The 25395-nt window shown below is 53.7% G+C and overlaps 8 protein-coding genes across 8 annotated transcripts; 3 read left to right on the top strand and 5 right to left on the bottom strand.

Moving 5' to 3' along the window:
* Nucleotide 1: 1 nt before the first annotated feature.
* On the bottom strand, nt 2-1701 carry HD553DRAFT_318433 (uncharacterized protein). The gene is made up of 3 exons (XM_046180870.1): nt 1571-1701; nt 257-1491; nt 2-180 (listed from the first exon to the last, which is right to left on the bottom strand). The coding sequence occupies exons 1-3, from the start codon at nt 1638-1640 to the stop codon at nt 154-156; spliced, it is 1332 nt and encodes a 443-aa protein (XP_046033553.1). The 5' UTR covers nt 1641-1701; the 3' UTR covers nt 2-153.
* Nucleotides 1702-2010: 309 nt separating this feature from the next.
* On the top strand, nt 2011-3710 carry HD553DRAFT_337221 (putative clathrin light chain). The gene is made up of 6 exons (XM_046182270.1): nt 2011-2084; nt 2183-2287; nt 2390-2643; nt 2727-3034; nt 3137-3234; nt 3338-3710. Exons 1-6 carry the CDS (start codon nt 2030-2032, stop codon nt 3451-3453), a joined length of 936 nt encoding a protein of 311 aa, XP_046033552.1. The 5' UTR covers nt 2011-2029; the 3' UTR covers nt 3454-3710.
* Nucleotides 3711-3759: 49 nt separating this feature from the next.
* On the bottom strand, nt 3760-6246 carry HD553DRAFT_337220 (uncharacterized protein; the record flags this gene model as incomplete). Its single annotated transcript, XM_046182269.1, has 5 exons — nt 3760-4418; nt 4492-4657; nt 4744-4769; nt 4903-5449; nt 5659-6246. The coding sequence occupies 5 exons, from the start codon at nt 6244-6246 to the stop codon at nt 3760-3762; spliced, it is 1986 nt and encodes a 661-aa protein (XP_046033551.1).
* A 644-nt stretch (nt 6247-6890) lies between these two features.
* On the bottom strand, nt 6891-9495 carry HD553DRAFT_288942 (pyridoxal phosphate-dependent transferase). The gene is made up of 7 exons (XM_046178311.1): nt 9013-9495; nt 8500-8942; nt 8232-8419; nt 7900-8161; nt 7661-7820; nt 7277-7582; nt 6891-7212 (listed from the first exon to the last, which is right to left on the bottom strand). Exons 1-7 carry the CDS (start codon nt 9208-9210, stop codon nt 7048-7050), a joined length of 1722 nt encoding a protein of 573 aa, XP_046033550.1. The 5' UTR covers nt 9211-9495; the 3' UTR covers nt 6891-7047.
* A 1368-nt stretch (nt 9496-10863) lies between these two features.
* Nucleotides 10864-12802, bottom strand: HD553DRAFT_257695 (DHS-like NAD/FAD-binding domain-containing protein; the record flags this gene model as incomplete). The annotated part of the gene is made up of 5 exons (XM_046177369.1): nt 10864-11017; nt 11135-11562; nt 11992-12233; nt 12537-12632; nt 12727-12802. Coding segments are annotated over 5 exons (996 nt in total), but the record flags the coding sequence as incomplete, so codon positions are not given.
* A 1314-nt stretch (nt 12803-14116) lies between these two features.
* Nucleotides 14117-16297, top strand: HD553DRAFT_288937 (Bystin-domain-containing protein). Its single transcript, XM_046178310.1, has 5 exons — nt 14117-14627; nt 14717-15021; nt 15109-15460; nt 15557-15864; nt 15948-16297. The coding sequence occupies exons 1-5, from the start codon at nt 14214-14216 to the stop codon at nt 16111-16113; spliced, it is 1545 nt and encodes a 514-aa protein (XP_046033548.1). The 5' UTR covers nt 14117-14213; the 3' UTR covers nt 16114-16297.
* Nucleotides 16298-17010: 713 nt separating this feature from the next.
* On the bottom strand, nt 17011-18451 carry HD553DRAFT_345480 (uncharacterized protein; the record flags this gene model as incomplete). The annotated part of the gene is made up of 5 exons (XM_046183098.1): nt 17011-17311; nt 17386-17854; nt 17930-17944; nt 18021-18165; nt 18257-18451. The coding sequence occupies 5 exons, from the start codon at nt 18449-18451 to the stop codon at nt 17011-17013; spliced, it is 1125 nt and encodes a 374-aa protein (XP_046033547.1).
* Nucleotides 18452-18692: 241 nt separating this feature from the next.
* HD553DRAFT_318423 (putative transcription factor) lies at nt 18693-23537 on the top strand. Its single transcript, XM_046180869.1, has 22 exons — nt 18693-18819; nt 18913-18922; nt 19002-19074; nt 19144-19204; nt 19308-19421; nt 19490-20499; nt 20568-20612; nt 20682-20801; nt 20867-20977; nt 21038-21110; nt 21187-21328; nt 21394-21501; nt 21568-21655; nt 21730-21823; nt 21886-22036; nt 22102-22228; nt 22291-22356; nt 22420-22585; nt 22659-22788; nt 22860-22931; nt 23014-23053; nt 23125-23537. Exons 1-22 carry the CDS (start codon nt 18802-18804, stop codon nt 23147-23149), a joined length of 2844 nt encoding a protein of 947 aa, XP_046033546.1. The 5' UTR covers nt 18693-18801; the 3' UTR covers nt 23150-23537.
* The last annotated feature ends 1858 nt before the right edge of the window (nt 23538-25395 follow it).

The raw sequence follows: 25395 nt of genomic DNA, 5'->3' as shown, positions 1-25395 counted from the left end.
GTAGCCAGTTGCATACATGGTCTTGTTCGTATCGTCGTCGTACAGGTCATACATTAACCCCAGGAAGAAAGCCAACAGTACACCAGGTAGACCCAGATACAATGTAAAAAGAAGCGACGAATCGGGTCAAGAAATGGTCAAACAGCGCTCAGCCTAGTCTTTCGATTTTTTGCTCTTCTTCTGTCAATACGATCACGACCAAGATTGATCAGTTGGTCGATCTCACTTCCGATGACCTTGGTTCAATTAGACTCACTTCCTTCTTGGCCTTCTTCTCTTTCTTCAACTCGCTCGTCTCGTCGTCGTTATCGTCGTCATCTCGTTTCCGCTTCTTCCCCTCTCCCTTCTCTCCCGACTTTTCCCTCTTCTCCTTCTTTTCCTTCTTATCGCTCTTCTTCTTTTCCTTCTTATCAGCCTCACCGACGGGTTCGAGCTTGACCCTCGCCTGCTCGACTCCTTCTTCCAACTTGACGGGTACGTCCGCTTCGCCTTCCTCCACGTTCGCCCGCTGCTTGCCCTTGTCCTTCTTCTTCTCCTTGTCCTTCTTTTCCCGCTTCTCCTTCTTGTCCTTTTTCTCCTTCTTCGCCTTGACCTCTGGTACGGGCGAAGTGGCTTCAGATCGTACGGCGTTGAGATCCCCGGCCGACCCTAATCCTGCTCCACCGACACCCCGTTCGGCTTGTTTTGCTTCCTCTTCCTCCTCCTCGACCTCCATCTTGACCTTGACATCCTCCTCATCCTCGTCGCCCCCAAACACGATCTTCTTCCCCTCGAACCCTTTAGCGACCTCATTGTACACCTCGGGCTTGGTATCATCGAATTCCGGGACGGGTCCTCCTTCCCGCTCAGCTTTCTTCTGTGCGAGCCGTCTTCGGAAATATTCCCCGACAGAGATCTTGGCGACGGTAATCTTGTGATCATCAAGGACGTCTTCCGCCTCCGAGGTCGAGCTCCGTGAGTTTGATTGTTTGAGCGATGATGGACCAGGGGTAGGGGGTTGTGATAACGGAGAAGGAGGCGCCGGGAGGGAAGAGATGGGGATCCCCAGGATCTCAGCCATGGCGGCTGGGGAGGAGGCGGCGAGTCGTTTAGACCTGACGTATTTCGAACGGGAAGAGTTGCCGAGTGGACGAGGTTCCGGGGCGATGATCACAGGGGCATTTGCATTTGCATCGGCGTCGGTCTCGTCCGATGTCGACACCGTGTCAAAGACCATAGGACCTGGTGAGACCACCACCGTCTCACCCTCCGCTCCTTCGACATGGGCCGAGCCGGCCTTCTTTAACCGTGCAAAGAGCGAGTTCAACCCTTCCCCGGCTCCTCCTATCTCGGCGCCCTCTTTCATCGCACGGGCGACTCCGATACCCGACGAATCCAACTTTCTGACGACCTTGATGTGTTCCCGATTCCCCTGATTATTCTCCGAACCGAGACCCTGGGTCGGATCCCACCCGAACTTGGCGAGGTGTTGGTATGAAAAACGGTTGGTGTCTTGTATTCGCAATTGCATCGGTTGAGGGATCAGACGACAAGGCTCGATCTCTCCAACTCAGCAACGTCCTGGGCTCACCTTGACTCCATCCCAGATTCCTCGGATCGGGTGCGATCTTTTGCTTGTTTTTGCGTTCGGATAGACCCATCGTGACTATTTCTCTGGATTACGACAGTGGGATTACCGAGAAGGTTGTTGGTGTCTGCATGTCCCAACGATCACCATATCGTATGATCGTATCAATTGCACCTTGAACTGGTCCCTCTATCCATCGAAATTTTGACCAGAGACCTGTCGTCAAGCGAATGCCACACAAATGCCGTTATCGATAATGCCGGCAGAGACTTGCTTATCAAATAAACCTTCAAACAGCCACCGTCGACGATTGTGACGTGTCAATCTGTGAACACGATCTCGGTTGACACGCAATGACGAACGGACCTCGTCGTATCGAAATGAGCTACAACAACCACCCCAACCCCCCTACTCTCTTTCGTTAAAGCAATCATACAGAAATTCAGAAAATTAGCAGGAATCATGGCAGACGACGACGCCGTAGCAGCATACCTCGCACGAGAACGAGCAGCCCTCGGTAAGCTCGAGCACCCACGGCTACTTGGCGTACACAGGGTGCATTCCGAAGTTGATCTGATCATGATGCAATATGAAACATTCTTCCCCGGAATGCAGGAGAAGATGCCGACCTCTTCTCCGGGTCGGGTAACGATAAGGCGAATGATACGGCTGCCAACGGAGCTGGAAATGCAGGTGGAATGGACGGGTTCCCGGATCTCGGTGAGCATTTCACACCTCGTCGTCCACCTATCACCTTCATCCTACTGATTCACTACGATATCCGTGTATACGTTTGCTCGAACTTGGAATTTATCCAAACAGCTGGTCTCTCTTCTCCCCCGGCTCAAACCTCCACGCCTCAACCTCCCGCAAACAACAACAACAACACCGCCTCGGACGACTTTGACCCCATGTCCAACTTCCCCTCTTTCGACCCGCCTTCCAACCAGAACGGCGGTAGTGGCGGAGAGTTCAAGGTGACTGGTCTCGAGGGGACCGGGAACGAGGATGACGAGGAGAGGGCGAGGTTCGAGAGCAGTTTCCCTGATATCGGCGGGGAGGCTAGCGCTATCGAGGTGAGCAACCGGATCGCCGTGTTGTTGTGTTGGCGTAGGATGGAAGTCTGATCTGTTGAGAATTGTGTTGGTAAACGCATTAGACCATCCCGTACGGAGCCACCCCTTACCCCGCTCAACCCTACACCGCCCCTACCACCTCATCCTTCCAACAACCCACTTCCAACTACACTTCCGTCCTCCCCCCTCCCTCTTTCCCCTCGACCCAAGTGCCCGAATCCGACTCCCCCGCCATCCAAGCGTGGCGTGAGAAGCAACGGGCCGAGATCAAACAACGGGACGAGGAGTCAAAGAGGAAAAAGGAGGAGGTCGTCTTGAAGGCTGAAAAGGCGATAGATGGGTTCTACGAGAGGTACAATGGCGAGAAGGAGAGGAGCATCAAGAAGAACAAGTAGGTGTCGCTTTCGCTCTTTTTCTCCGATCTGTTCCACAACGCGTCGTTGGATGTACAGCGGACGTAGGTGGCTGACGTATCCTGCGCGCGGATTGATAGGGAGGACGAAAAGGCGTTCTTGGAGCAGTTGCAGGAATCCATTTCCAAGGGAACCACTTGGGAACGCATCACCGACCTCGTCGACCTGCAGAACAGCCGTGAGTCCCCTGCCCTATTTCTTCTCCATATTCCGTATCTTTGTATGAAAGAGGAAGATTAATGTTGATGTTGATTGTACGATATGTTTTTTTGGGTTGATAGAGAGCAAGACCCTCCGGGCGTCTGTACCCGGTGGATCGGATCTGGCCAGGATGAAGGAGATCCTCCTGAGTCTGAGGAGGGAGGGAGACAAGGCGCCCGCTGCTGGGGGTTATTAGGTCAACGTCCTCCTGGTGGCCAACTGGGAGGATGGGATGGCTAGATGAAGGGTCGCATGAAGGGGATATGACGAGTTTGTCTTTTTACGTGTCTGGATTGTGCTTTCGCTTTATTATGGATGATATGACATTTGAAATTTGTAGAGAAGTATGAGATCGTGCTGAACGAGCATTGGCCGGGTGGTGGAATGAAAGGGTACAGTAACCTTCGGTTGAGAGGGCCTGTAAAGGGTTCAAAACATATATGCATATACAACACAGACAGGGCACACGGCCGATCAGAACATGAGGGTTCACTTGACATATTCATATACTGGCAAACAACGCCGCCGCTGCCACCGCCGGCAACACCATTCCAGCGACAGGCGCGGTCAGAGAAGACCCGCTGGCATGTGAAGGCTCTGGAAAAGGTGGGTCTGGACGCAATTCATTGACACGTTCATCCGTGGCCTCGCCTATCACCTTGCAGACTCTCAGAGCGGTCTCTTCCTGAGGCTCGTCAAGCTCGCGATCTCGGAGTTCCGAGACGACATCCTCCAACTCTTTGAGAAAGTCCATGCGAATAATTCCCGCATTCGGGATCCCGCCACCACCTGCACTCATCTTCCTCTCATCTTTCGCCTCCTCCAATGCCCCTTCGATCGCCATCAAGAAGCCGTCTTTATCCGATAAGAGACCTTCCAACAATGCGAGTCGAGCTTTGTAGATGCCGGGATAGTAGTACTGCGACCAACTATCGAGGAAATTCGGTGGATTGACGATAGGGATCTGTCCGTCCGACCGTAGAACTAGAATGATCGACGCATCCATCGAGCTTGGCGTCCTGGCAGCTGTCCCACTACTTGTGTCAGTGGGACTTGGGAATATCGCCGAGAGACCGCTCGAGCAGGGCATGCTCGAGAGGTCCGTGGTTGTTGGCACGCAATTGGTAGGGGCGATGGAGAGAGCCATTTCGGTATGAACGACTGTGGGCACGGCGAAGGATACAGCAGAGATGTTTGACCAATTTGATGGGAGCAGAATATCAAGACGCTGCACCTTGACCTCTTATACCCAGACCTGACATCTGATTGGTCAAGAGCACGTCATAAACTTCCTTTGATGACTGAGGTTCTTGATCTTTTCGCCTCAGCAAGGCGCGGACGGCGATGCGAGGCAGGATCACGCCTCCTACAGCCAAGATCGCACCGATAGTCTCGCTCATCTACAGGTAAAGCACATCATTTTTTTATCGCGCTTGACATGTATCTTCTGGCTTCATAACCTGGCAATGCGCTATCCGCCACTAACCAACAAAGTTTGAATATGAATTGTTCCTGCAACACTCGGCTCTTACAGCTGGAGTCCGGAATAACAGCAAACACCGCTATCAATCGTCCTCTCTTTCCTGACCTAAGACTTCGTTCGCTACGATAATGGCCCCCACGCCTCGTGCGACCATGGACAGACCTTTATATCGACGTTCGATGTTTACAGAACTTTGATTGATCGAAACGACAGGATTCAAAATCGTTCCCACGACCGAAGGCGCTGTTTGGAGCTCTGCAAATTTTCTTCCTTCGCTTCCTAGATCGGGGACAGCTTGGTGCCCATCTGGTAGTACGGAATCCGAAATGAACGGAGCTCCTGCAGAGTTCGTATGAACGGTAGCCGGCGGATAAGACTGGGCATCGTCGGTAGCTTGAGTAGCCGTGGGAGCCGTGAACAAGCTTGTGGTGGTAGAAACCGACGACATGACTCTGGTGACTTGCTTCGGTGGACAAGCTGGAGAGTTTCGATGATATGTAGTAGGTAGGTCGGAAGGGGCACCCCCCCTGCGGTATACATATTGCGCTGGATGTATAAGACCTGACCGACTTGCAAGACGGAGAAGGAGACGGACTTTTTGCCTTCCTTTGTTCGAAATACTCCGCATCCAGCGTACTGCAAGTTCAGATTCACACTCTCGACGTGGAGTATCGATCAGAACCGGATTCAAGATCAAGAGATCCGCGGCCTATATCAGTTATCGATCGCAAGAGCTAACAAGTACACATTCAAAAGGCCACAACTGAGAACACAGTAGGGCACAAACATTTTCGACATAGTCTATCCTGTAAAGTATGGCACCAGAACCGCCGCTCCTACGACTCCGAACAACAAACTCCTGCTGGACGGCCCGTTCGCGGCGGCAGCTGATTCTTTCTCTCCATCCAGCCACCTGACCGTGTCATCGTAGGCTTTGACAGCGGCAGACACCTTGTTCTCGTCCAAAGGAGATCCTTCAGGCGCAATGGCATCTCCCAGACTGTCTTCCATCTCTTTGTAGTGTCCTTCATCCCCCGTCTGGTTCTGCAGCAATTCCTCGACGAGGTCGCGCAATTCCCGCAAGATTCGACGAGCATCGGCGCCTCCCGCCTTAGCGCGCAGACTCTGAAACTTGTCCTGGACGGCTTTCGTGTTGAACCGATTCTTGAACGCTTTGCCGAAGTCGGTCTTCTCTCGACTTCCCTTCCTACCGCTCCTACCGCTCTTCCCACCACCGCCCTTTCCTCCGCCACTGGATCCTCCTTTCGGATCTCGCGGCTCGATCGAGCCCGAATCGGAGTCCGCATTGGCCACCGACCAGTCAACCGTCAGAGTGTCTCGGTCAGGGCCGTCGACATGTCCAGCAAGCGCCGAAGAGAGATCGGTGCTGAGAGGGTAATTCTCGGTGACGAAAGTGCTGGCTGTCTCTTGAGAATGGGTAGAAAGAGCCGGAGAGGTGGGGCGGGGGATGAAAAAGGATGTGTTGTAGGAGGGTGTGAGGGACATCTTTGTCGGGGAAGTAGGGTCTGATGGAGAGTGATGATTGTGTCTGGATGTATCGAGGATCTTTCTGTTGATGCAAACCAGACGAGATGGATCCCGTATTTATATGCTGCGGACGTGCAAGCATAAGCCCATAAAAGACGAGACTCAGGCATACTTCCTTTTACGCGTACCGTCCTCTTTTGATTCGCAAGATTTCCTTTGGTATGTCCTCCGTTCATCGGCTGTTATTTATACCTTTGATTCCAGCCGTCTCCTTTATACCTCTTGAAACCAGGTTGAGGGGCAGCAAGCAATGATAGGAACATGAGAATTCTGAAAGGAAGACTTGAGCTTGACGAACGCTGAGATTTGAAGCCGCGACATTGTGGCTCCATCCAAGTGCTTGAGTTCGCACGCAGAATGGGTATCGATGTCTTCCAAACAGAAGATATGGCAAGACCAGCGACAAGGAGCAAGAGATTGTGGCACATCTACCAACCACCCGTACAAGCAGAACCTATTTTCAGTATGCATCTTGGACTGCACAGCTCTTCTGGGAGTTCCACTCAAGGCGAGGCAACCACAACTTCGGGATATATTTCGAAGGATTCGACTACGGGGATTTTCGATAACTTTCGCTAGCAATTCAGCCACAGGATTTCGGGTGCGAATCGACACAATCCTGCAGGTGGAGCTGGTTGCGAGGACGAGATACATATATGGTCCATAAACGTTCAACAGCTGATAACACGACTACAAAGCTTCCTTCTCGTGGATACAGACTCTCAATTCAACTGACAAGCGTGGACATTCTCAACGCCTTTACGCAAAGAACTTGATGATCACGCGGCTCATGATCTCGAGCGCCTGCTTCATCTCGTCGTGTGGTGCGAATGAAAAGGCCAATCGCAAAAAGCCGATGTTTTCTGAGCCCTTGTGAGGCTGACCGGGCTGCGCGTCAAAGAAGAAGCCGGGTACGACAAGGACCTGCGAGTAACATCGACGAGAATTAGCCCGTTGTATGAATGTTGTCTTTCATGCAACAACTCACCTTGTGCTCGGCCAACTCGATGAACAGCTTTTCCAGCAAGACCCTGTTCGGGTCCTCGCCCCGCGCCTTCACCTTCTCAAAGTCCTTGTGACTATCGAGGTGCACAGCGAGCCAGACGAACATTCCCGCGCTAGGCGGGACGAACGAGACGAGCGGTTTCTGCGCCTTGTAGCCTCGCTTCTCGTCCAATACGGCGCCTCCCATACCGGGCGCCGTCTTTTCGTAGGCCGTGATCCACTTGATGTGTTGGCTGACTGGTAGGCTTTGGTTAAACTCGAGGTGGAAGGTCGATTCCAAGAGGTCGCACTATGAATTGGCAAAGACAGGAATCTCTCATCAGACGGGGTCATCGTACGAGTAGAGTACCGATCTGCCAGGACTTACCATCCAGTCCCGTCGCATGGCGTAGGTCGCCTTGATACCACGGAGCCATCGGATGTATCCATCGTAGCCCCACTCGAGCATAAGCTTGGTGATCATAGCCTGACCGATCCCGTTGGGACTCGAAATGGCCGATTCACATCCTCGCAGGAGACGTTCAGTACTGCACGTGGATAACAGCCGATCAGCATACAGCCAGAGACAGCTACCTCTACAGAGCTTTCAATGCTACTCGAACTCACAAGAGCGGGTTCGCGGTGAACCATCCCAATCTAGACCCAGGGGCGATCGTTTTTGAGAAAGTATCCAGCCTGATGACCCGTCCCTGATAATCAAACCTCAGGTAGCTAGGGGGCAACTTTTTGAAGAACTCTTCGACGCCCTTCTTGTCGTCCTTGAAGTTGTCGTAAGCGCGAAGAGCTTGACCGGACTGTTTGCCAGCTCGGGGGACCCAGGGATCAGAGTAGAGGAAGTAGTAGGGTTCGTCCTCGACAATGATGACATCTGTCAATTTCCACCCAAACAGTCGTCAGCTCGGGACTTTGAGCAGACAGCCAATGAATAGCAGGCTTACCATACTTGACACACAAGTCATAGATCTTCTGCTTCCTCTCGGCCAACATGGTCCCTCCTGTAGGGTTCTGTCCGGTAGGAACCGTGTACAACACGCGGGGTCGTCGACGACCTTCCTTTTGTTCGTCCCAGTTGGCGAGGATCCTGTCAAAGTCTTCCGGGAGGAGACCTTCTCCGTCGATCTTGACACTGCACGTTAAAAGGGGAAGGATCAGGGTTCAAGATTCGGCGTTCAGCGGAAATGCACACGGTCGAAAGAGTATGCTCACGAGACGGGCTTGATGTCCAGCGGCTGGTAGGCGTTCATAGCCCCAGGGTACGTAAACTCTTCCACCAAGATCGCATCCCCCCTCTCCATCAACATCGCGACGACCTGGCTCCACCCCGCCGTGGCCCCCACGTTCAGCTGGACCTGCCAATCCGCAAACCCAGGCCTATACACCTTTTCCACAAAGTTCCTGATAAACTCTTTCAGGGCAGGATGTCCCTCCGCAGATGAATACTGCAAGAGCGTACTCAAGTCCACAGCGGCCGGGTCGTGGACAGGCGTGTGGGACTTAGGGACGGAGATGGTCTTCGTAGGTTTCTTGCCAAAGAGCCAGGAGAGGAAAGATTGTTCCTTGACAGTGTCCTTGGAGATGTCTCCGGTCAAGGTAGGAGGTTTCTTGGCGAGAGCGTCGCATGGCAATATTTCGGCTGACATGCTCTCGAACTGATAAACGCAGAATCTTCAGCAAGAGCATTCCAGCATACCTGACCTGGTTATCAATCAATATGCTCACGGGAAAGATTTCCGGGTTAGGCAGTCCTCCAGCGAGGGACAACATCCCCGGTGCGTTCATATACTTGTACAACCCCTTGAGCGAGTTGGCCGTCCTCGACCTGGTCGTCAGGTTGAGATGGTGGCTCAGGTCGATGGATTCGGGAAGGTCATTCTTCCTAGCCGATCCAGAGTCGGCGAAAGCGTATGAGGCGTCCATATCGAAGCGGTCCTTTGAGCTGTAGATGAGTCGATTGAGTACCAGCAGAGGCTACTGGTGTTAATATCCTCGATTTCAATATGAGAGTCTGATGAAGTGATTGATGTGACGATGAAGTTGATAGCTTGATAGTTTTATCGTCGATGCCTTGACCCGATCGATGCACAAGATCAGCAATCATCATCGACCTTCGCGGGGCGACCACCTTTTCTGGGATATTTGTCATCACATGAGCCATCGGACTTGGCCGAAAAGAGGAGGGCAAACCACATGGAAACGTTAGAAATAGATATCGTGATAAGGGGAGGACGAGCGAAAACGAAAACACGAGCATAGGGATTACAGAGCGTACAGAATGATGGGCAAGACGATCGCACATTTGCGGAATGCTTCCTTGACGTTTCAGTCTATCTATCGGCGACGCCCACCGGATCAACCGATCGACAACCTCTTTGCCACTCTCTTTCGAGAGCTCCTTCTCACAGACTCGTCCTGCACCACGTCCACATCCTCCTTCCGCTCGACCGCTCGGACCGACTGATCCCGCTCCAGCTCATCATCTTGGAGCCGGGCAAGATCCGCTGACAGCGAGAGATCGATCGAGATCCGACCTTTCCTGTTCCTGTTCATGCCCGACTTGGAAGTGGACGTAGATGCCGCCGGGGGAACAATCCGAACCGTCTTTCCTTCAAGTTCCCGGTCCTCCTCCCCGCATTCCGATGACGGTGCAGGCGATAAAGACCCCTCGATGAGCCTATCCCAGCTCAAATTCTCCCTCTCAGGTTCAGGTTCTTCCTCAACCTCAGCTTGAACCGGAGAGGGGACGACGACCGTCTTCTTCTTGCTCTTCTTCTCCTTCTTCTCGGCTGGTGCTCCTGTCCCAGGCTTGCTCACAGGGAAAGATAAGACCGGGTTGCTGGTCTTGTTCTTCTTCCCAGCCGGTCTCTTCTTTGTTGTCGTCGCCGTAGGCATGATGACCGCCTTCTCCTCGGCTCGAACCGGCGCAAGTTCCTTCTTACTCTTCTTGCCCCGTCCCTTCGATTGCGTTTGCGTTGCGATATCGGAAGCCACTGTCAAACCAACGGTCTCGACCGCTGACTGTAGCTCTTGGCCGTCGTCAGGTTTAATCTTCTTTGGTCTCCCCCGTTTCTTCGAGGCCGGCGTTGCCGTCTCGGGTTGAGTTTCAGGTTCTTCGACATGTTCCGCACCAAGTTTCATCCCGTCCCCCTCCTCTTCCCCCTTTTCAAGCGGCAACTCGAGCTCCTCATCGATCTTCTCCTGCACGCCCGAATCTCGTCTGACAACGCTCATATTCAGCTTGGTCCCTTCAGCCTGCACCCTAGATACCGTGACCAGCTGGCTGAAATACGTAGGCCGTTCCCACCCATACGACTGGGTTTCCATCCATTTTTCAGCCTTGGAACGGTTGGAGAGGTTGATCTTGTTCCTCTTGATCGTGTCCGAAGGAGCGACGGAATTTGCATTCACGTCAGCCGTAGTAGGAGAGAGGTGATCAAGTCCGACGGGACCAAACGCCCCGCTCAATTTGGCCTTGGCTAGCCGGTTTCGCTCCCTAGCTCCCTTTTTCCACATCCATTCCATGGTGCCCTCCACGTCTGCTGGGGTGGGACCGTGAGTGACCCACGAGTACATGAAATCCTGCAGATCGCCTTGTACCCAGACGTCAAACGTGTCTTCCCACGCCTTGCCCGGTGCGTCCCTATTGAGGAGGATGGTCCGGATAGGGAAATTATCCACATCAAACTCGTCGGCGTCTTCTTGCTCGGTCTCGGTATCTTCCTCATCACTAGCCTGATCGGGTGGCAAGAGCCCCTCATCACGCATCTTTCGCTTGCGTTTCCGGTTCGCTGCCCGTTGCCGGTTCCTTGCCTTCGTCTTTTCGTCTGGATAATTGGTCCTCAACGCGTTCGAAAGCTGTTTAACAATCTTGATGACACCCGGGATCTTGAGCGTGGTACCAGCGACGATCAAGAGGTCCGGCCGATCGTCCTTGCGTACGCCGAGGACGTCCTTTTCGACAATCTCGCCGATAGCGGTATCGTGCTTGCAAGGTTCGTTGTACAACAGGACGCTCGCACGAAGCACACCGACAGACCGGGCGCGTTGGTTGGCAGCGAGACGTTCCTCTTGCGTCTCCTCACATGACGGGCAGGACAAGAGATCCGCAGGCAAGGGGTAATAGGACTCAAAGTTCTGACTGTAAGAGCACCGCGTACAGTCCATAGTCGACAAGACGCCGTGGAGAGGTACAGCTCTGGGCAAGGCGTTGGCCCGGGCGTTCGCATCAGGTATAGGCTCCATCTTGGTCGGCGTTGTTCTCAGGAAGCCGTACTGTGCGGAAAGGTCCGTATGTACCGACGAGACCGATCGAGCTGAAGCCGGAGTGTCCGGTAGATTCAGGTTCTCATTTACGGTAGGCAAGGCGTATTGAGGCGTGCCAGAACGACTGCGTCTTTCGGATTCCGAGACGATCCTCTCGGCCTCGCTCAAGCTATCCCCGCCTTCGTCCGTGGTGGACAATCGAGAAGGAGTGCTTTGTCGGCTTGACCCCGGTTCACATAACGGGAACCGGTCGTAACCCTTGACGGCCATTTTATCCTCTACGACCGGGGCAATTTGCGCTTGTTGGACGGGAGGCTCTTGCTGCTCAGCCGCCTCTTGCACTCTGGCAGCTTCCGCAGCCGCCTCTAATCCCATCTGCAACTCTCTCCGACTCCGTTCCCTCTTCCACCTCCTTTCACTTTTCACCCCCTCGCTCACATCCCCCGGGGCCCTGAGATCCAAGCCGACCTTGGCTTCGAGCCCGTCGATATTCTGCGTATAGACCCTCAATAACCTCCCCTCCTCGTCTAGCGTCTTCATGTATTTGTGAAAGAGCGTAGGCTCGGTACTCTGGGTAAGGCGATGGAGGGTATTGAGCAGGGAATGGTGAGCCGGCAAGAGGGACGGGTCGGAGAGGCATCGTACGTCGAAGAGATCTTTCCCGCTTCGGATCCCGCCGACTCCGCCGACCGTCATCTTCCGAGTCGGTGCCATAGGGGTCGCCACGGATTCCGCATCAGTATCATCTCCCAACTCTCCGTTTGACCTCGTCTCATCGAATTCATCGTCTTCTTCCTCTTGTTCCCCTCTTGTAGCAGAGGCAGCCACATTGAAACTCCTCGTCCGGCGAAAAGTACCCCCAACCTCGCTCTTCCTCCTCTTCCCTACCCCTAGTCCCGTGCAGGAACCTCTCCGGGAACTTGCCGTCGAAGTCGGCTCAGTCTTGTCTTCTCCTACTTCAATCCCACCTGCAGCGTTCGTACTCGTGCCGAGGTTGGCGAATGGGTCCTTGGCGAGCGTCTTGAACAAGCCGGTTGACGACCTGAAATCGGGTATAGCGGGGGTCGAGATCCCTGCCCCTGTGTAGATGCAAGAGCCCATAGAGACATGATATCAGCCCCTGGCGCCGCCCGATCAATGTAGAAGAAACGAAAAGCGAGAAAAAAGACTGACCACAAACAACGATGACCCTCCTCGCCCTCCTCACAGCCTGAGCGGTCCTAGCCAACCCGTACCGCACATCATCCGGAACTTCTCCGAAGCCAGATCCTTCTCTCGATCCTGATTCAAAAGCCGGACTGGCACTGGAAGAGGAACCCAGAGAGGAAGACGAGGCCGGGAGATCTTCGTACGTCTTGGACCTGACCCCCAATTTCCGCTTCAGATTCGGGATTAAGAGGTCTTTCTCGAGGTTTTCGACCTTGCCCGATCTGCCTTTACCTTTCCCCGTAGCTCCGACTTCGAGTGGACTCGATGAAGACGAAGACGCGTGAGAAGAGGAGGAAGAAGACGAAGATGCGTAGGGAAGTGCCTGGGGAAACGTCCTGTGCACAGGCGTAGAGAGCGTCTTTCTAAACGTCCTGGGTGCGAATCTAGGTGCGGGCGGGATGGTCGTGGTCCCGAATGTGGTCTCAACATTTATGGCAGGTATGTTTGATGTCGATTCCGAGCTCGTCGTAGTTGTCGTCGCCGAGCTCCTCGAGTTAGAGTTCAAGCTGGGTACCGGATGACAGCCTAATGAAAGGGGGAGCGTGATCGTCATCCTGTCTGTCGCTGCGATCCGTCCGTGAGGTGAAAAATTGCAGCTGGCTTGTAGGTGGTATTAAGCCTCTCCGGGAAAGACGACAACAAAGAGGTCCCTGAAGTTAGGGGAGTTCGTGCTGAGATGTAGTTGCAGACAGAGCTCGATCCGCAGAGGCAACGCAGTCGCGTCTCGGGCAAGGACACGAACGTGATGATCGATGTCGATTTAGCTTCTCATCCGTGTTGAACCGATCCGGCCGTCCTGTCCGATTGTTGACTGGGCTTTTGGGATCGCAGTCAAAGGAGTGAATACAGTGCAATCAGTCCTTATTGCCCTCTGTTGAGCTGCTGATCGATGGCGATGGCGACGTCAAAGGTCTTTCCGGGGAGGCCGCAGTTCGGGTGCAAGTTACGCGTAGGGTCCCGGTGAGCAAACAAGATCGAATATGCGTCGGCGCGCCGTGTCCAAGGGTGGTATCGTCCGAGCTTCAAATCGTGGAGGGACTCGCCACAAGATAACGTCTCCTAGCTCCTAGCTTCTGGTCATAGATTGATTTGTTTGTAGAGCGAAAGGGGAGTATGGGAGCACGAGGTATCTGTCCAGTCGCAGCGTTGTTTGTCAAGATGCGAGATGCGAATCGATCAAACCTCGGACTCTGGGGAACAGGAAGCCGTAACGTGATATAACGTAATGCATAACCTAAGTAGATCCCCTGAGGTAATATCACGTGATCTACAAATAAAGTCGTCGGCGCTCTGCGAGGAGGGGCAACCTAGAACTTTGGAACACCTAAAGTTCAAAAGTCTTCCAGGCTGTCTTGCTCAACAACGAGGGAGCAACAGCTACAACCATACAATCTAGATTGTACCGTACATATACTTCCCAGAGCTCATCTCCTGCGATATCCACCACCACCATGCCCAAAGCAACATCAGCTACCAAAAACCACAAACCCCGTCACACCCCCCTGCACGTCGACATCTCCAAAGACTCGGACATGCAAAAGTTCGGTCGGGTAGCCAGTACGAACGGCAAAAAGGGTAAAGATCGAGCCAGTCGAAGCGATGCCGAAGCCGATGGCGAGGACAAGGAGGGCGGGGTGGTAGGCGGGAGGATGTCGAGGAAGATTCTGGACCTGGCTAGGGATCAACAGGAAGAGGTCATGGGCGAGATGGAGGACGATGATGATGACGAAGACGAAGAAGATGACGAGGAGGAGGAAGACGATGTTAGGGCTGTAGGGACCGGCCAGAGGGTAAAGCGGCCTGATGCGGACGAAGAGGAGGACCTGGAAGAAGGAGATGTTAGCGATGAAGAGTATGCCGAGTTGGTAAGTCATATTATTCCCCGCCGCCCTTCTGGTTTAGACCGGTCAAAATAGCACAGAAGGCTGACAGAAAATATATATCGGTTTCGTAGGAAATCGACCCGGAAGACTACGAAACCCTGGCTACCCTCCGTCGAGGCGGTATCCCCGATTTCAACGACCCCAACAACAACAGCACCGACCTCCTCTCCTCCCTACCTACCACGGAAGAACCCCGAACTCTAGCCGACCTGATTTTCAACAAGCTTAACGAAGCTGGACACTCTACAGACGGGGGTGCTGGAGGTGTACCGGGGGTGAGGGCGGTACCGAATCAGCCGGGGATGGATGCTGGGATGGACGGACCTTTGGACCCGAGGGTCGGTCTGAACCCCAAGGTCGTCGAGGTGTATACCAAGTGAGTCTCCCGGATCGAGTTCCTTCTCATCTCATACCACACTGTGCGGAGCTGGTTGCTGACCGGCTTTAACTTCGACTTGCGCAGAGTCGGCGTCCTCCTTTCTCGTTACAAGTCCGGTCCACTCCCCCGAGCACTCAAAATCCTCCCTTCCCTGCCACATTGGGCCCAACTCCTAGCTCTCACCCAACCCCCCGCTTGGACCCCTCACGCGACCTACGCCTGTACCAAGATCTTCGTGTCCAACCTGAAACCTACCGAGGTTCAGGTCTTCCTCGAGGGGATCCTCCTGGAGAAGGTCAGGGATAACATGATGGATGGCGAGAGTCGCAAGGGGGGTAAAGGGGGAAAGTTGGATGTGCAGTTGTACGAGGCGTTGAAGAAGGGACTTTATAAGCCGGCGGCTTGGTTTAAGGGGATCTTGTTCCCGCTATGCGAGGTGAGTCCGGCCGTCAGGCTTCGTATATTTTACGTATTCGGGATCGTCAGGCTGACGCTTGTAGCTGGTATCGTGGCGTCTGTCGCGGTCATGCAGGGGGGATGCACCTTGAAAGAGGCCACCATCATTGCCTCGGTCTTGACCAAAATCTCCATCCCCGTCCTTCATTCTGCCGCCGCCCTCCTCCGTCTGAGCAACATGGAATACACTGGACCCAACTCGCTCTTCATCCGAGTGCTCCTCGACAAAAAGTACGCGTTGCCATACAAGGTGGTGGACGCGCTCGTCTTCCACTTCATCAGGCTGGCGAACACGGGGATGAAGGGAGTCAGGGGGATTAGCAAGGAGGAAGAGGAGAAGTTGCCGGTGCTTTGGCATCAGAGCTTGTTGGTCTTTGTCCAGAGGTGAGTTCCGGCCTCCTGCCCGATTTATCGAGGGAAACAACTGCGCGGTGCTGATTCGAGTATCTGGCTTTCGAACCCGCCAGGTACGGAGCTGACCTGACGCCAGACCAGAAGGACGCACTATTGGATGTCATCCGAGCTCGACCTCACGCGCAGATTTCGCCGGAGATCAGGAGAGAAATCTTGACGAGCGTGATGCGTGGGGAACCTCGACCGGAAGAGGGCGAGGGGGATGTCGAGATGCGATGAAAGTCTGGGATGCTGTTCTCTTGGAAAGAGAGCTGGCGTGTATCAGTTGGGTGGACATGCGGTTGGGGCTTGTTGTATATCAGACCTGCTATAGAATGACGACGTTTGCGACTTGTTGATCAACCCAAATTACGAATTCCTGATCAGCATGCCCGGTCAAGTCGTTGAGAGACCCTGTCCTGAGCAAAGGCTAGCGAATGGATCTCTAAAGGCTCCGAAGAGAAGGAAATGGGTGCAGGAAGAGGACTACATCCAACCTGTTTACGGCGCTACACGCGACTTCCTCTGTCTCTTCCTTGTCAACGGGGAGGGGAGACTCGGGATATGGAGGGATCAGATCATGAGGACGGACGAAGGAGGTTTGGACGGGAAGGTTCGGAAGAGAGAGAGGATGAGGAGGAGGAGGAGGACGAGGATGAACCACTCGCTACCACCCCAAAGTCCAAGAGATAGTGCATCTGCTCTCCGCCTCCCGCACTACAACCTCGCCTTGAGCCTCCTCCTGGAACCCTCATTCGATGGGAAGGTAGGATGAAATGCATATGATGTTACAACAACAGCAACGCGGTTCCCCCGTTCGTTTGCGAGAGCCCCGATCGCGGCCATTGTTGAGAAATGATTAGGTCGTTTTCTCGGATCCCGCTCGTGCTCATTTGATGACAAAGATCAAAGCTGAGACCCAGCAAAGACGTATGAAGGAAGAGGTAGAGACGAGCCGCTTGCTGATGCTCTTGAGACGTCCAATGCGGATGAGACCTGGACAGCGTTCCAGATCCATTCTATCCATTTCGTCAAGATAGACTCCAGCTCTATCAAAGCGCTTCGACATCTATCGTTGTTCCGGAATCCCACTGAGCCACAATCGCACCATCTGCACCACCATCCTCGTTCATCAGTCTAGCTAGTATCCATCGAGTCCCCGCCCCCAAACTTTTTCGCCCTAGCGATCCTTCTCAACTCATCATCCAGCTCTTGCTGCGTCTTCTCCCTGGGTTTCGCCTGAGCTTTCGGCTGAGTGGGCGGAGCCGGAGGTTTCCGTTGGACCGGCTTGCCGCCGTTCTGATTCTGGTTTTGATTTTGCATGTAGTTGGCGGCCTTGGCTGCGAGTTTGGGATTGGTTTGAAGGCGATAGGAGAGGTTTTGACTGGCATTTGATGCTGTAGCTGCGGCTTTCCTCGCTTTTTGAGCTTGGATCAAACTGAAGTTTGATAGGCAATGCGATCAACAGTTTAGCTAGTCGAGAGATTCCACAAACAAGATGATATCACTCACGCAGCTTGATATGCCGGACTGGACGTATCCTGAAACCCTCCCACACCAACCTGGTTCGCCATCTTGCTCGTCCCGGGAGCCATCCCGCCAATCCTATCCTTCAGGCTGACATCGATCCTGCTCAACAAGCTCTTCGCTCCCGTGACTACCGGTTTCGCCGAGACCTTCTTGTTCGCAGGTCCTGTAGGAGTGGGCTTGATGGCCTTTTTCGGACCGGTCGGAGTAGGCTTATTCGTAGATCTTTGAGCGGGGGTCGGGTTGGCAGCTAGATTCGAGCTTGAGCTCGGACCGGCGGCTGGTCCAGTGGGTATTCGATTGTACAAGGGCTGTTGAGGCGGAGAAGGCCTTGCTCGGTTCGTACTAGCAGGTGCGGGTGCGGGGAGGTCGGGCTGAAGTTGGTTGAGGATCGAGGAAGGGAGGGATTCGGATGGGTCGATAATGTAGATGATGTGAACTTTGCGCTGGCTCTCTGTAATCGATATAATGCAACAGCGTTTCAGCACATATTCTCTACTAGCATTTCAATCTCAGAGTTGCGACTCACGCCCGTCGATAGCCTCTACCCCAATTCCAAGCAGATGAACAAGGTCAATGGCTGAAATAGCGACAAATCAAGCAACCGACCAGCGGCTTACTGTCGTTGAAAGAATGGTACGCCCGCTTGGCGTCCGAGGGTCTTCTCAAGGTAACCAGAGCGATACCCATACTAAGCCCGTTCTGATCATACAAGACTTTTGCTGACGAGACGTTGTTCTCGCCGACCGAGTGGGCGAAGAGTTCCTGTAGAGGTCCGGAATGTCAATCGAAATTGGTAAGATTAGCATTTCCGGTCTCGCTTGTCGACCCGCTACCAGCGGCAAGGACGACGCACCTTGACATCGTTATCACCGACATCATCCAGCGGAAGCCCGGTGATCATCACTCGGAACGGTCCTGCGTTCTCGTCGTCCCCATCGACCCATTCGAAACCGTCGCCGGTTCGTCGAGTCGTCATCCCCGGTCGCGTTTCCGCTGGAGCAGCGACTCCTCCGGTATAGTAAGGGTTGTGGGATCTTACCGTAGCCATGTTTAAACTCTATGGACGACCGCTCAGCAAGCTTACGAAGGTGATACTGAGCAGGAATGTCAAAAGTGACTGTAATTCTCAAGGGTACGAGTATGGGAGTTGCGGTGAGGTCGGCGCGCTTCTACCTACCGTCTCATGGGTTTGCTCACGTTCCCGCGGATGGTGCCCCGCATTCTCGAGATGCTGCTGGCAGCGTCAAGGACAACTGGTCGATCAAATAACTTGAAATACACTCCCAGCTATTGCATCTCACCACCACGAGCTCTTCGACCAGTCTTGCATCGCTTGGAATCCTCGCAAATATATCCTTCACACCCAATACCTTAGAAAAATCAAACGATAGCGCAATCATGGCCATGCAACGAGGCGTAAGTTGGCGGCACACGACATTTGCTATGAGGAAACGATTACTCATACCTCGATCTGACGACCTATACTGCCACATTCCGGCTCCGGTGTAGATCGTGAAATGCGAGTAGCTTTATGATTTTTTCTAGCTTGTATCCTATATTTTGCTGATCTCGTCTCGCTTTGCTTTCCGTCGCTGCAGCCGTCTTGTCGGGAGACACCATCATCGTCAGGCCGGAACAACCTCCTGTCAGGGGTCAGGCCGCAAAAGAGCGGTATGTCAGGTCGATTTGCGCCGTCATTCCACTCGATTCGTGCTTACATGCTGCATTCATCTTCCGTAGCGTGATCCATCTCTCTGGAGTTGCTGCGCCGAGACTCGGTAGCATGGTTCGTGAAGATGAGGTCAGTGCTAAACCAGACCATTATTGATGAGCTTGATATACGCTCCATCGCATACGTGTGCATTACCGAACTGACAAGCATTGACTTATATTCATGATCACAGCCATTTGCGTTTGCCGCTCGAGAATTCCTGCGACCTCAGCTCGTCGGAAAGCTCGTTCAATATACCATCAGCCATAGCGTAGAAGGACACAAGACTGCTTCGAATGGAGCTCTTGTAAGTTGAGCCTAGGATAGTCTGACGGTGGGTTTTGAAGCTAATTTCGATAATCGCACTCTACCCAGGTTGACCGTGAATACGGGATCATGTACGCCGCGCCTGCCAGCCCCGGTGGACCTCCCCAAGATATCGCCATGATGGCCGTCTCAAACGGCTGGGCCAAAGTCCGCGAAGCTGGCGGTGAAGGCGAAGATGCCGTCCGTCGACTCGGAGCGGATGAGGCCAAGCGCAGGGAGGCCTTGCGTCAGGCCGAAGTTGAAGCTCAGCAGGCGGAAAAGGGACTCTGGGCTCCGACGGGGGAGAGCCAGAGGACCGTGTCTTTCCAGATGCCCGCTGATTCTCAGGCATTCTTGAACGAGTACAAGGGGCAGGAGCTCGATGCAATCGTCGAGCAGGTCCGGGATGGAAGCAGTATCCGGGTCAGGCTTTTGCTCGAGGACGGCTCACACCAATTCGTCAACCTCGCGCTTGCAGGTGTCAAGTCCCCCAAGGCGTTCAGCGGACGAGATGGAGAATCCAACGGGACGAGTGAAGAGTGGGGCGAAGAGGCCAAGTTCTTCACCGAGAGTCGCTTGTTGCAGCGAGGAATCAAGGTCCAGCTTCTGTCGGCTCCCATCTCGCTCGGCGCCCCCCCTGTCGGAGGAGGCAAGGCGGCTGTAGGTGGACTCCCCGCTCCTCAATCGGTCACAAGCAACATCATGATCGGGACCGCCATCCACCCCAACGGGAACATCGCCGAATTCCTCCTCGCTCAAGGTTTAGCAAAAGTCATCGATTGGCACGCGGGAATCCTGTCGTCCGCAGGCGGGATGGACCGACTTCGTGCGGCCGAAAAGTCTGCCAAGGAGAAGAAGACGGGACTTTGGGAGAACTATTCGGCTCCCGCCAAAGGAGGATCGGCCCAGGGGGTCGCTACCAACGGATCAACAGGACCTGTTGGACCTCAAACGAAGGGAACTTCTTTCGATGCCACCGTCGTGAGGATCTGGAACGCTGATACGATCAGCGTGATCGAAAAGGGAGATGCTAGCGGGAAAGAGAGACGGATGACTTTGGCTTCGGTCCGAGCACCTAGGTGAGCCCGAGTGAATCTAGTGCCTTTGGAGAGTAACGAGATGGTTAATGCTCGGGCGCGAATGACAGAGGTAACGACAACCGCAACCTGTTCTACGCCAACGAGGCCAAGGAGTAAGTCGGGAACAGGGCTTTACTTTTGTTGCTCAAGTTCTGATCCTCGATTCCGCTCATGCGTAACAGATTCTTGCGTAAAAAGCTCATTGGAAAGACGGTCAACGTATACATCGACTATGTCAAGCCGAAGGAAGGCGATTATGACGAGAAGGAATGCGTCACTGTTCGATACGGAGGTGCTCACAGGTAAAGTGACACAGAAACCTGTGAAGCACAAGTGATCCAATCTGATAGTTCTTGCGAATTCACAGCAACGTATCGGAGCAGCTCGTAGAAAAGGGTTATGCTACCGTTTTGAGGCACAAGAAGGATGACGAGGACCGTTCGACGGAGCTTGACAAGCTGGTCGTCGCCGAACAGACGTGAGTTACAGCGATATCTATTAGCAGAGTACTTGTCGCTGACAGTAGACGCATTTCCAGCGCCGTTACGGAAGGAAGGGGTATGCACTCAAGCAAGGAAGTCGCCTTGCCTCGTATTGTCGATGCTTCTGAGGTAAGTCTTGAGCCTGCGGTATCACATCAGACATCACACCAGGCCCCCGAGGATCTGATTGGCAGCCCTCTTTCAGAACGGTACCAAAGCTGCGCAATTCCTGCCATCCTGGAAGCGGGCTGGAAAGCATCAAGCTCTGGTCGACTTTGTCGCTTCTGGTTCCCGATTCAAGTTGTTCTTGCCTAAGGAAAACAAGAAGATGACTTTTGTCTTGGCTGGTGGGTTGCAATCTATGCTGTGTCTCCGGACCATGTGCTTATCCGAGCTGTGTCCGTCCGTCCAGGTGTCAAGGCTCCGCGTGCTGCTCGAGCAGGAGAGAAGGGCGAGCCTTACGGGACCGAGGGTCAAAAGTGGACCAACACCCGTTACATGCAGCGAGATGTCGAGATCAGTTAGTCTAGCGCGATTGCCCATCTCGAGACGATGTATGCATGCTGAACCCTGATGACAATCGCAGCTTTTGACAGCACTGACAAGCAAGGTGGATTCATCGGTACCATGTACAGCAACGGGCAAAATGTTGCTGTAGAATTGCTCCGAGAAGGGTGGGTCTGCTTGCGTCGTTCCCAGAGCTTCGGGAAGAATCACTTAACGACGACGCGCCTCTTCTCTTCGACAGTCTCGCAAGTACCCACGAATACTCTGCCGCCAACTTGTCTTATGCCAAAGATCTGTACGATGCTGAGGCCGGAGCCAAAAAGGCGAAGAAGAACGTGAGTGTGACGGTCACCTTCGTAAGGTCTATGGCTGGCGCTTATCCGCGCACCATGTCCAGATCTGGTCATCATACGACGAGGCAGCTGAGGAGGAGGTCAAGGTGGACCAAAGCGGCTCGGCTCTCCCACCTCAATATCTCGACGTAGTAGTTTCGTCTGTCAAGGACACCGCTCCATTCGGCTTCTCAGTGCAGGTCCTCTCGACCGATAGTAAGTTTTGCTCTGTGTGCAAGACTTCGCAATCGGTGGGATACTGATCGGCGTTCTGCTCGCAGGCGCTGCTGCACTGGAGAAGCTGATGAAGGACTTTGCCGCTCATCACAAGACCGCACGCGCTCCTGCTGGATGGACACCGAGGACGGGCGAGATCGTCTCGGCCCAATTCAGCGAGGACGACCAATGGTAAGCCTGCTTTACTCTTTCGACACCTCGTGTGCGCCTTGTTGACGTAATGGCCATGGCAGGTACCGAGCTAAGGTCAAGAGGACCAGTAACATGAAGAAGCAGGCCGAGGTCCGTTTCATTGACTAGTAAGGCAAAGACCGATTATACACCGGATCGAACTTGTGCTAACCGATTGTGAATATTATCAGCGGCAACGAAGAGACTACGGCCTACGCTAGGATGCGACCGCTCGACGCTGCCTTCAAGAGCTTGCCGGGTCAGGCTCAGGAGGCCAGGTTGAGTTTCGTCCAGCCCGCTTCCCTGGACTCGGACTATGGCCACGAAGCCTTGGACAGGTTCAAACAGTTGGCCGAAGTCAGTCGGTCCTGGCTATACCTCGTCTTCAAGTGTTCGCTGCTAAACGGATTGCGGAATGGTTATGGTTTAGGGACGCAAATTGATCGCCAACGTCGATCAGCGCGAAGGACAACTGTTGCACTTGCGCCTGATCGACCCTAGCGATCCTCAGGCAGCCTCGGACCCGTTGGCTTGTCTCAACGCCGATCTGTTGCGAGACGGTAAGCGTGCACTAGCCATTTACGCGATGGGACGCTTGCTAACGGCTTGTGGAGATGGATTGACGGTATAGGTCTTGCGACGATCGACAAGTCTGTGCGGTATGCAGCTGCTTACCCGCAAGTGGTACAAAAGCTCAACCAAGGTGAGTGTCTACCGAACCGTAACGTGGGTGTGGTTATGGAAACAAGTGCTGATGTGGTTTGGGTCTGCTGTTGTTTTAATAGCCATGGAGGGAGCTAAGCGTGATCGACTTGGAATCTTCGAGTGAGTCCCGTCTTCCGACAGTTGTGTTGACCAGGGTAGTGGTTGATAGTCTTTCAATTCTTCCCGAGCAGGTTCGGTGATGTCAGCGAAGACTAGACAAGCGATTGACCGGACGAGCCGGGGAAACAGCAAAAATCATCTTGCATTGGGGAGTGAATTAAACGAACAGATACAGACACAACGGGACTGTAATCATCTTAGCATTTGCGTTCATTTCCGAGGACCATCATCTCTTGCCGTGCGAGGGTCGTTCGGCACATCCATAAGAAAGATCTGTTTCAAGGCTGTCGTCATAGGAGGATCATGTGTGGTCTGGTCTACCTTGGACTGCGTTCAAGTTGCCTGGTCGGGCTGAACCAACCAGTGATTTCGTCGAGGATAGGTTCTATTGCACTGTTCGGACTGTAGTGATTGGAGTTATCAAGGGCTGCATCAGTGTTTCCGGTTCCTAGGGTGCCTGCCTATGCTATCTGCTCGCCACTCACTGCGTGACCTGAATACCCATTGCATCAAGACCGAATCGCACCGTCGGACATGGCGGATATGAATTCGAGATCCTAGATGCCTACCGTACGTAAGCAAGAAAAGGCCGTCGTCGGAAGTTTAATTTCGGGGCTTGTTCGGAAGTTAATATCCATCAAGCGCGATCTCGAGGGTATATCGTGATGATCGAAGAAATAGGGGTTCGTTTCTAGCTCCAGACTGCTCGTTCCAACTCATTCCACACATTCCCATTCCCCAGCCCGGGGGTCGGCGTCCTCAGGGAAATCAAGAGGAGGATGGATGTATGGACACAGCCTCTTCTCGTATATATACCTCGCCACTTCGTTTCTCAATCGACTCTCAACACTCTCTCTATTCATACCTCAACCACCACCCGTCAAGCACGTAGAATATCACCCAACCACACACATCCAACACACCCGGATCATCATTCCATCAAAAAAAGTTACGACCTCGAAAGTAAGTCTCCTCTCGGCTTGCCACCCATTCTAATCACCGTACAATCATGCTGAGATGATTGCCTTGCTATCTCTTCTAGCTCGAGCGATCTAGAGCACTCGTCAACGCTGCCATCAAAAGTGGTATCGTCGCCGTCGCGACGTTTCTCAACAGGAAAACGTCGTAAGCAACCATGATCGTACCGCGTCCTTTCCGTCATCCCTGCTCCTCCCAGCACAGTCCCCTGCTACTTCTCGTATACCGGCTTCATTCTCCGTAACCGAAACTGATTCATGACATCGTTGCTCCTCGACAACCAGCGAACGACCCATATCACACGACCTCGCGCTCTTGATCACATACCCCTATCTTGCATCCTTTACGTTCACCAACCATGACATATCAACAACACACCCTCCGTTTCCAGTTCCAAGAGGCTTCCGATACCGAGATGACCCCTCCATGCCCGACAACGGAACGTTCGAACCCGTTTGACGACCTCGCCCCGCCCGGTGCGATGTCGGGGACGGGCCCCTCGTTCGACGCCGTGAAGATCGACCTCGCTACGCATAACCCGCACATGTACGAGATGCAAAGGAGAGGGATATACCCTGGAGATCAGGACCTGCAAGCTGGATTGCAGGCGAACGCTATGGGTGGGAACGTGGACGTGAGTAGTTGAGCCGGTCTTCTGGTCGACAATCCGCGCTCTCAATGCTGATAAGACTTTGTGGACAGACGAGCCTCCGTCCTTCACCCCAGTCTAGCCGTCAACAGCTTCTTGAGTCCTTCAAGTCGTTCTCCTTTTCTATGAACAACCGGGGAGGACTGGCCACCCCTCCCACACCTACCTCACACAGCCCTAACGAGAACGCTGGATTCCGACTTGCCCTGGAACAGTCCCGCATGACCCAGCATCCTCGACAGCCCAAAGCTACCGATGACCTCTTTTCCCCTGCTCAACAAGAACAACAACCACCCTCGAACGGCTTCTTCAACAGCCCCTTCTCGTCCAGTACCCCTAAACCCGCCACGAACGGTCGATACAAGATACCCCCTCCCTTGCCCCTGCGTCTCGGAAAGAAAGATGTTGCCCGCCCAGTAGGGAAAGTCGAACCCGGTCAGGGATTGATGGCTCTTCCCAGTCCCGTCGTCAAAACCCTACGAGGTGAAGCGAACGGTGGGTACCCATCTGCAAACATCAGCCCTGGATCGAAAAGCTTGCCCGACTCGCCCGACCGGAACCCGAACGATGTCAAGCGGTCCATTCAGGAATCGGTATTGAAGCACGAGGCAGAGAACGCTTACCATCAGATTCGAACCAAACGACCTCCTACACCTCCTCACTCGCCGACTTCTAACAACAAGACCTCCCATACCCAAGGACACTTATTGTCGCC

This window comes from Filobasidium floriforme (assembly GCF_021052385.1).
Source record: "Filobasidium floriforme strain CBS 6241 chromosome Unknown HD553scaffold_24, whole genome shotgun sequence".
In the NCBI taxonomy this organism is placed as follows: Eukaryota; Fungi; Basidiomycota; class Tremellomycetes; order Filobasidiales; family Filobasidiaceae; genus Filobasidium; species Filobasidium floriforme.
This window is presented reverse-complemented; position numbering and strand designations above follow the sequence as displayed.

What these genes read in the sequence shown, in the direction of transcription:
- HD553DRAFT_318433 (XM_046180870.1), bottom strand. Translation starts at nt 1,640, where the DNA reads ATGGGTCTATCCGAACGCAAAAACAAGCAAAAGATCGCACCCGATCCG. An exon ending in GAATCTGGGATGGAGTCAAG is followed by an intron (nt 1,492 to 1,570) that starts GTGAGCCCAGGA and finishes TGCGAATACAAG; the next exon opens with ACACCAACCGTTTTTCATAC. An exon ending in AGAAGAAGGCCAAGAAGGAA is followed by an intron (nt 181 to 256) that starts GTGAGTCTAATT and finishes TCGTATTGACAG; the next exon opens with AAGAAGAGCAAAAAATCGAA.
- HD553DRAFT_337221 (XM_046182270.1), top strand. Translation starts at nt 2,030, where the DNA reads ATGGCAGACGACGACGCCGTAGCAGCATACCTCGCACGAGAACGAGCA. An exon ending in GGACGGGTTCCCGGATCTCG is followed by an intron (nt 2,288 to 2,389) that starts GTGAGCATTTCA and finishes TTATCCAAACAG; the next exon opens with CTGGTCTCTCTTCTCCCCCG. An exon ending in AGGAGCATCAAGAAGAACAA is followed by an intron (nt 3,035 to 3,136) that starts GTAGGTGTCGCT and finishes GCGGATTGATAG; the next exon opens with GGAGGACGAAAAGGCGTTCT.
- HD553DRAFT_288942 (XM_046178311.1), bottom strand. Translation starts at nt 9,210, where the DNA reads ATGGACGCCTCATACGCTTTCGCCGACTCTGGATCGGCTAGGAAGAAT. An exon ending in CCATGCGACGGGACTGGATG is followed by an intron (nt 7,583 to 7,660) that starts GTAAGTCCTGGC and finishes GCCAATTCATAG; the next exon opens with TGCGACCTCTTGGAATCGAC. An exon ending in TCGAGTTGGCCGAGCACAAG is followed by an intron (nt 7,213 to 7,276) that starts GTGAGTTGTTGC and finishes TGTTACTCGCAG; the next exon opens with GTCCTTGTCGTACCCGGCTT.
- HD553DRAFT_288937 (XM_046178310.1), top strand. Translation starts at nt 14,214, where the DNA reads ATGCCCAAAGCAACATCAGCTACCAAAAACCACAAACCCCGTCACACC. An exon ending in ATGAAGAGTATGCCGAGTTG is followed by an intron (nt 14,628 to 14,716) that starts GTAAGTCATATT and finishes TCGGTTTCGTAG; the next exon opens with GAAATCGACCCGGAAGACTA. An exon ending in GTCGTCGAGGTGTATACCAA is followed by an intron (nt 15,022 to 15,108) that starts GTGAGTCTCCCG and finishes CGACTTGCGCAG; the next exon opens with AGTCGGCGTCCTCCTTTCTC.
- HD553DRAFT_318423 (XM_046180869.1), top strand. An exon ending in CGATACGGAGGTGCTCACAG is followed by an intron (nt 20,802 to 20,866) that starts GTAAAGTGACAC and finishes GCGAATTCACAG; the next exon opens with CAACGTATCGGAGCAGCTCG. An exon ending in GTAGAATTGCTCCGAGAAGG is followed by an intron (nt 21,656 to 21,729) that starts GTGGGTCTGCTT and finishes TCTCTTCGACAG; the next exon opens with TCTCGCAAGTACCCACGAAT.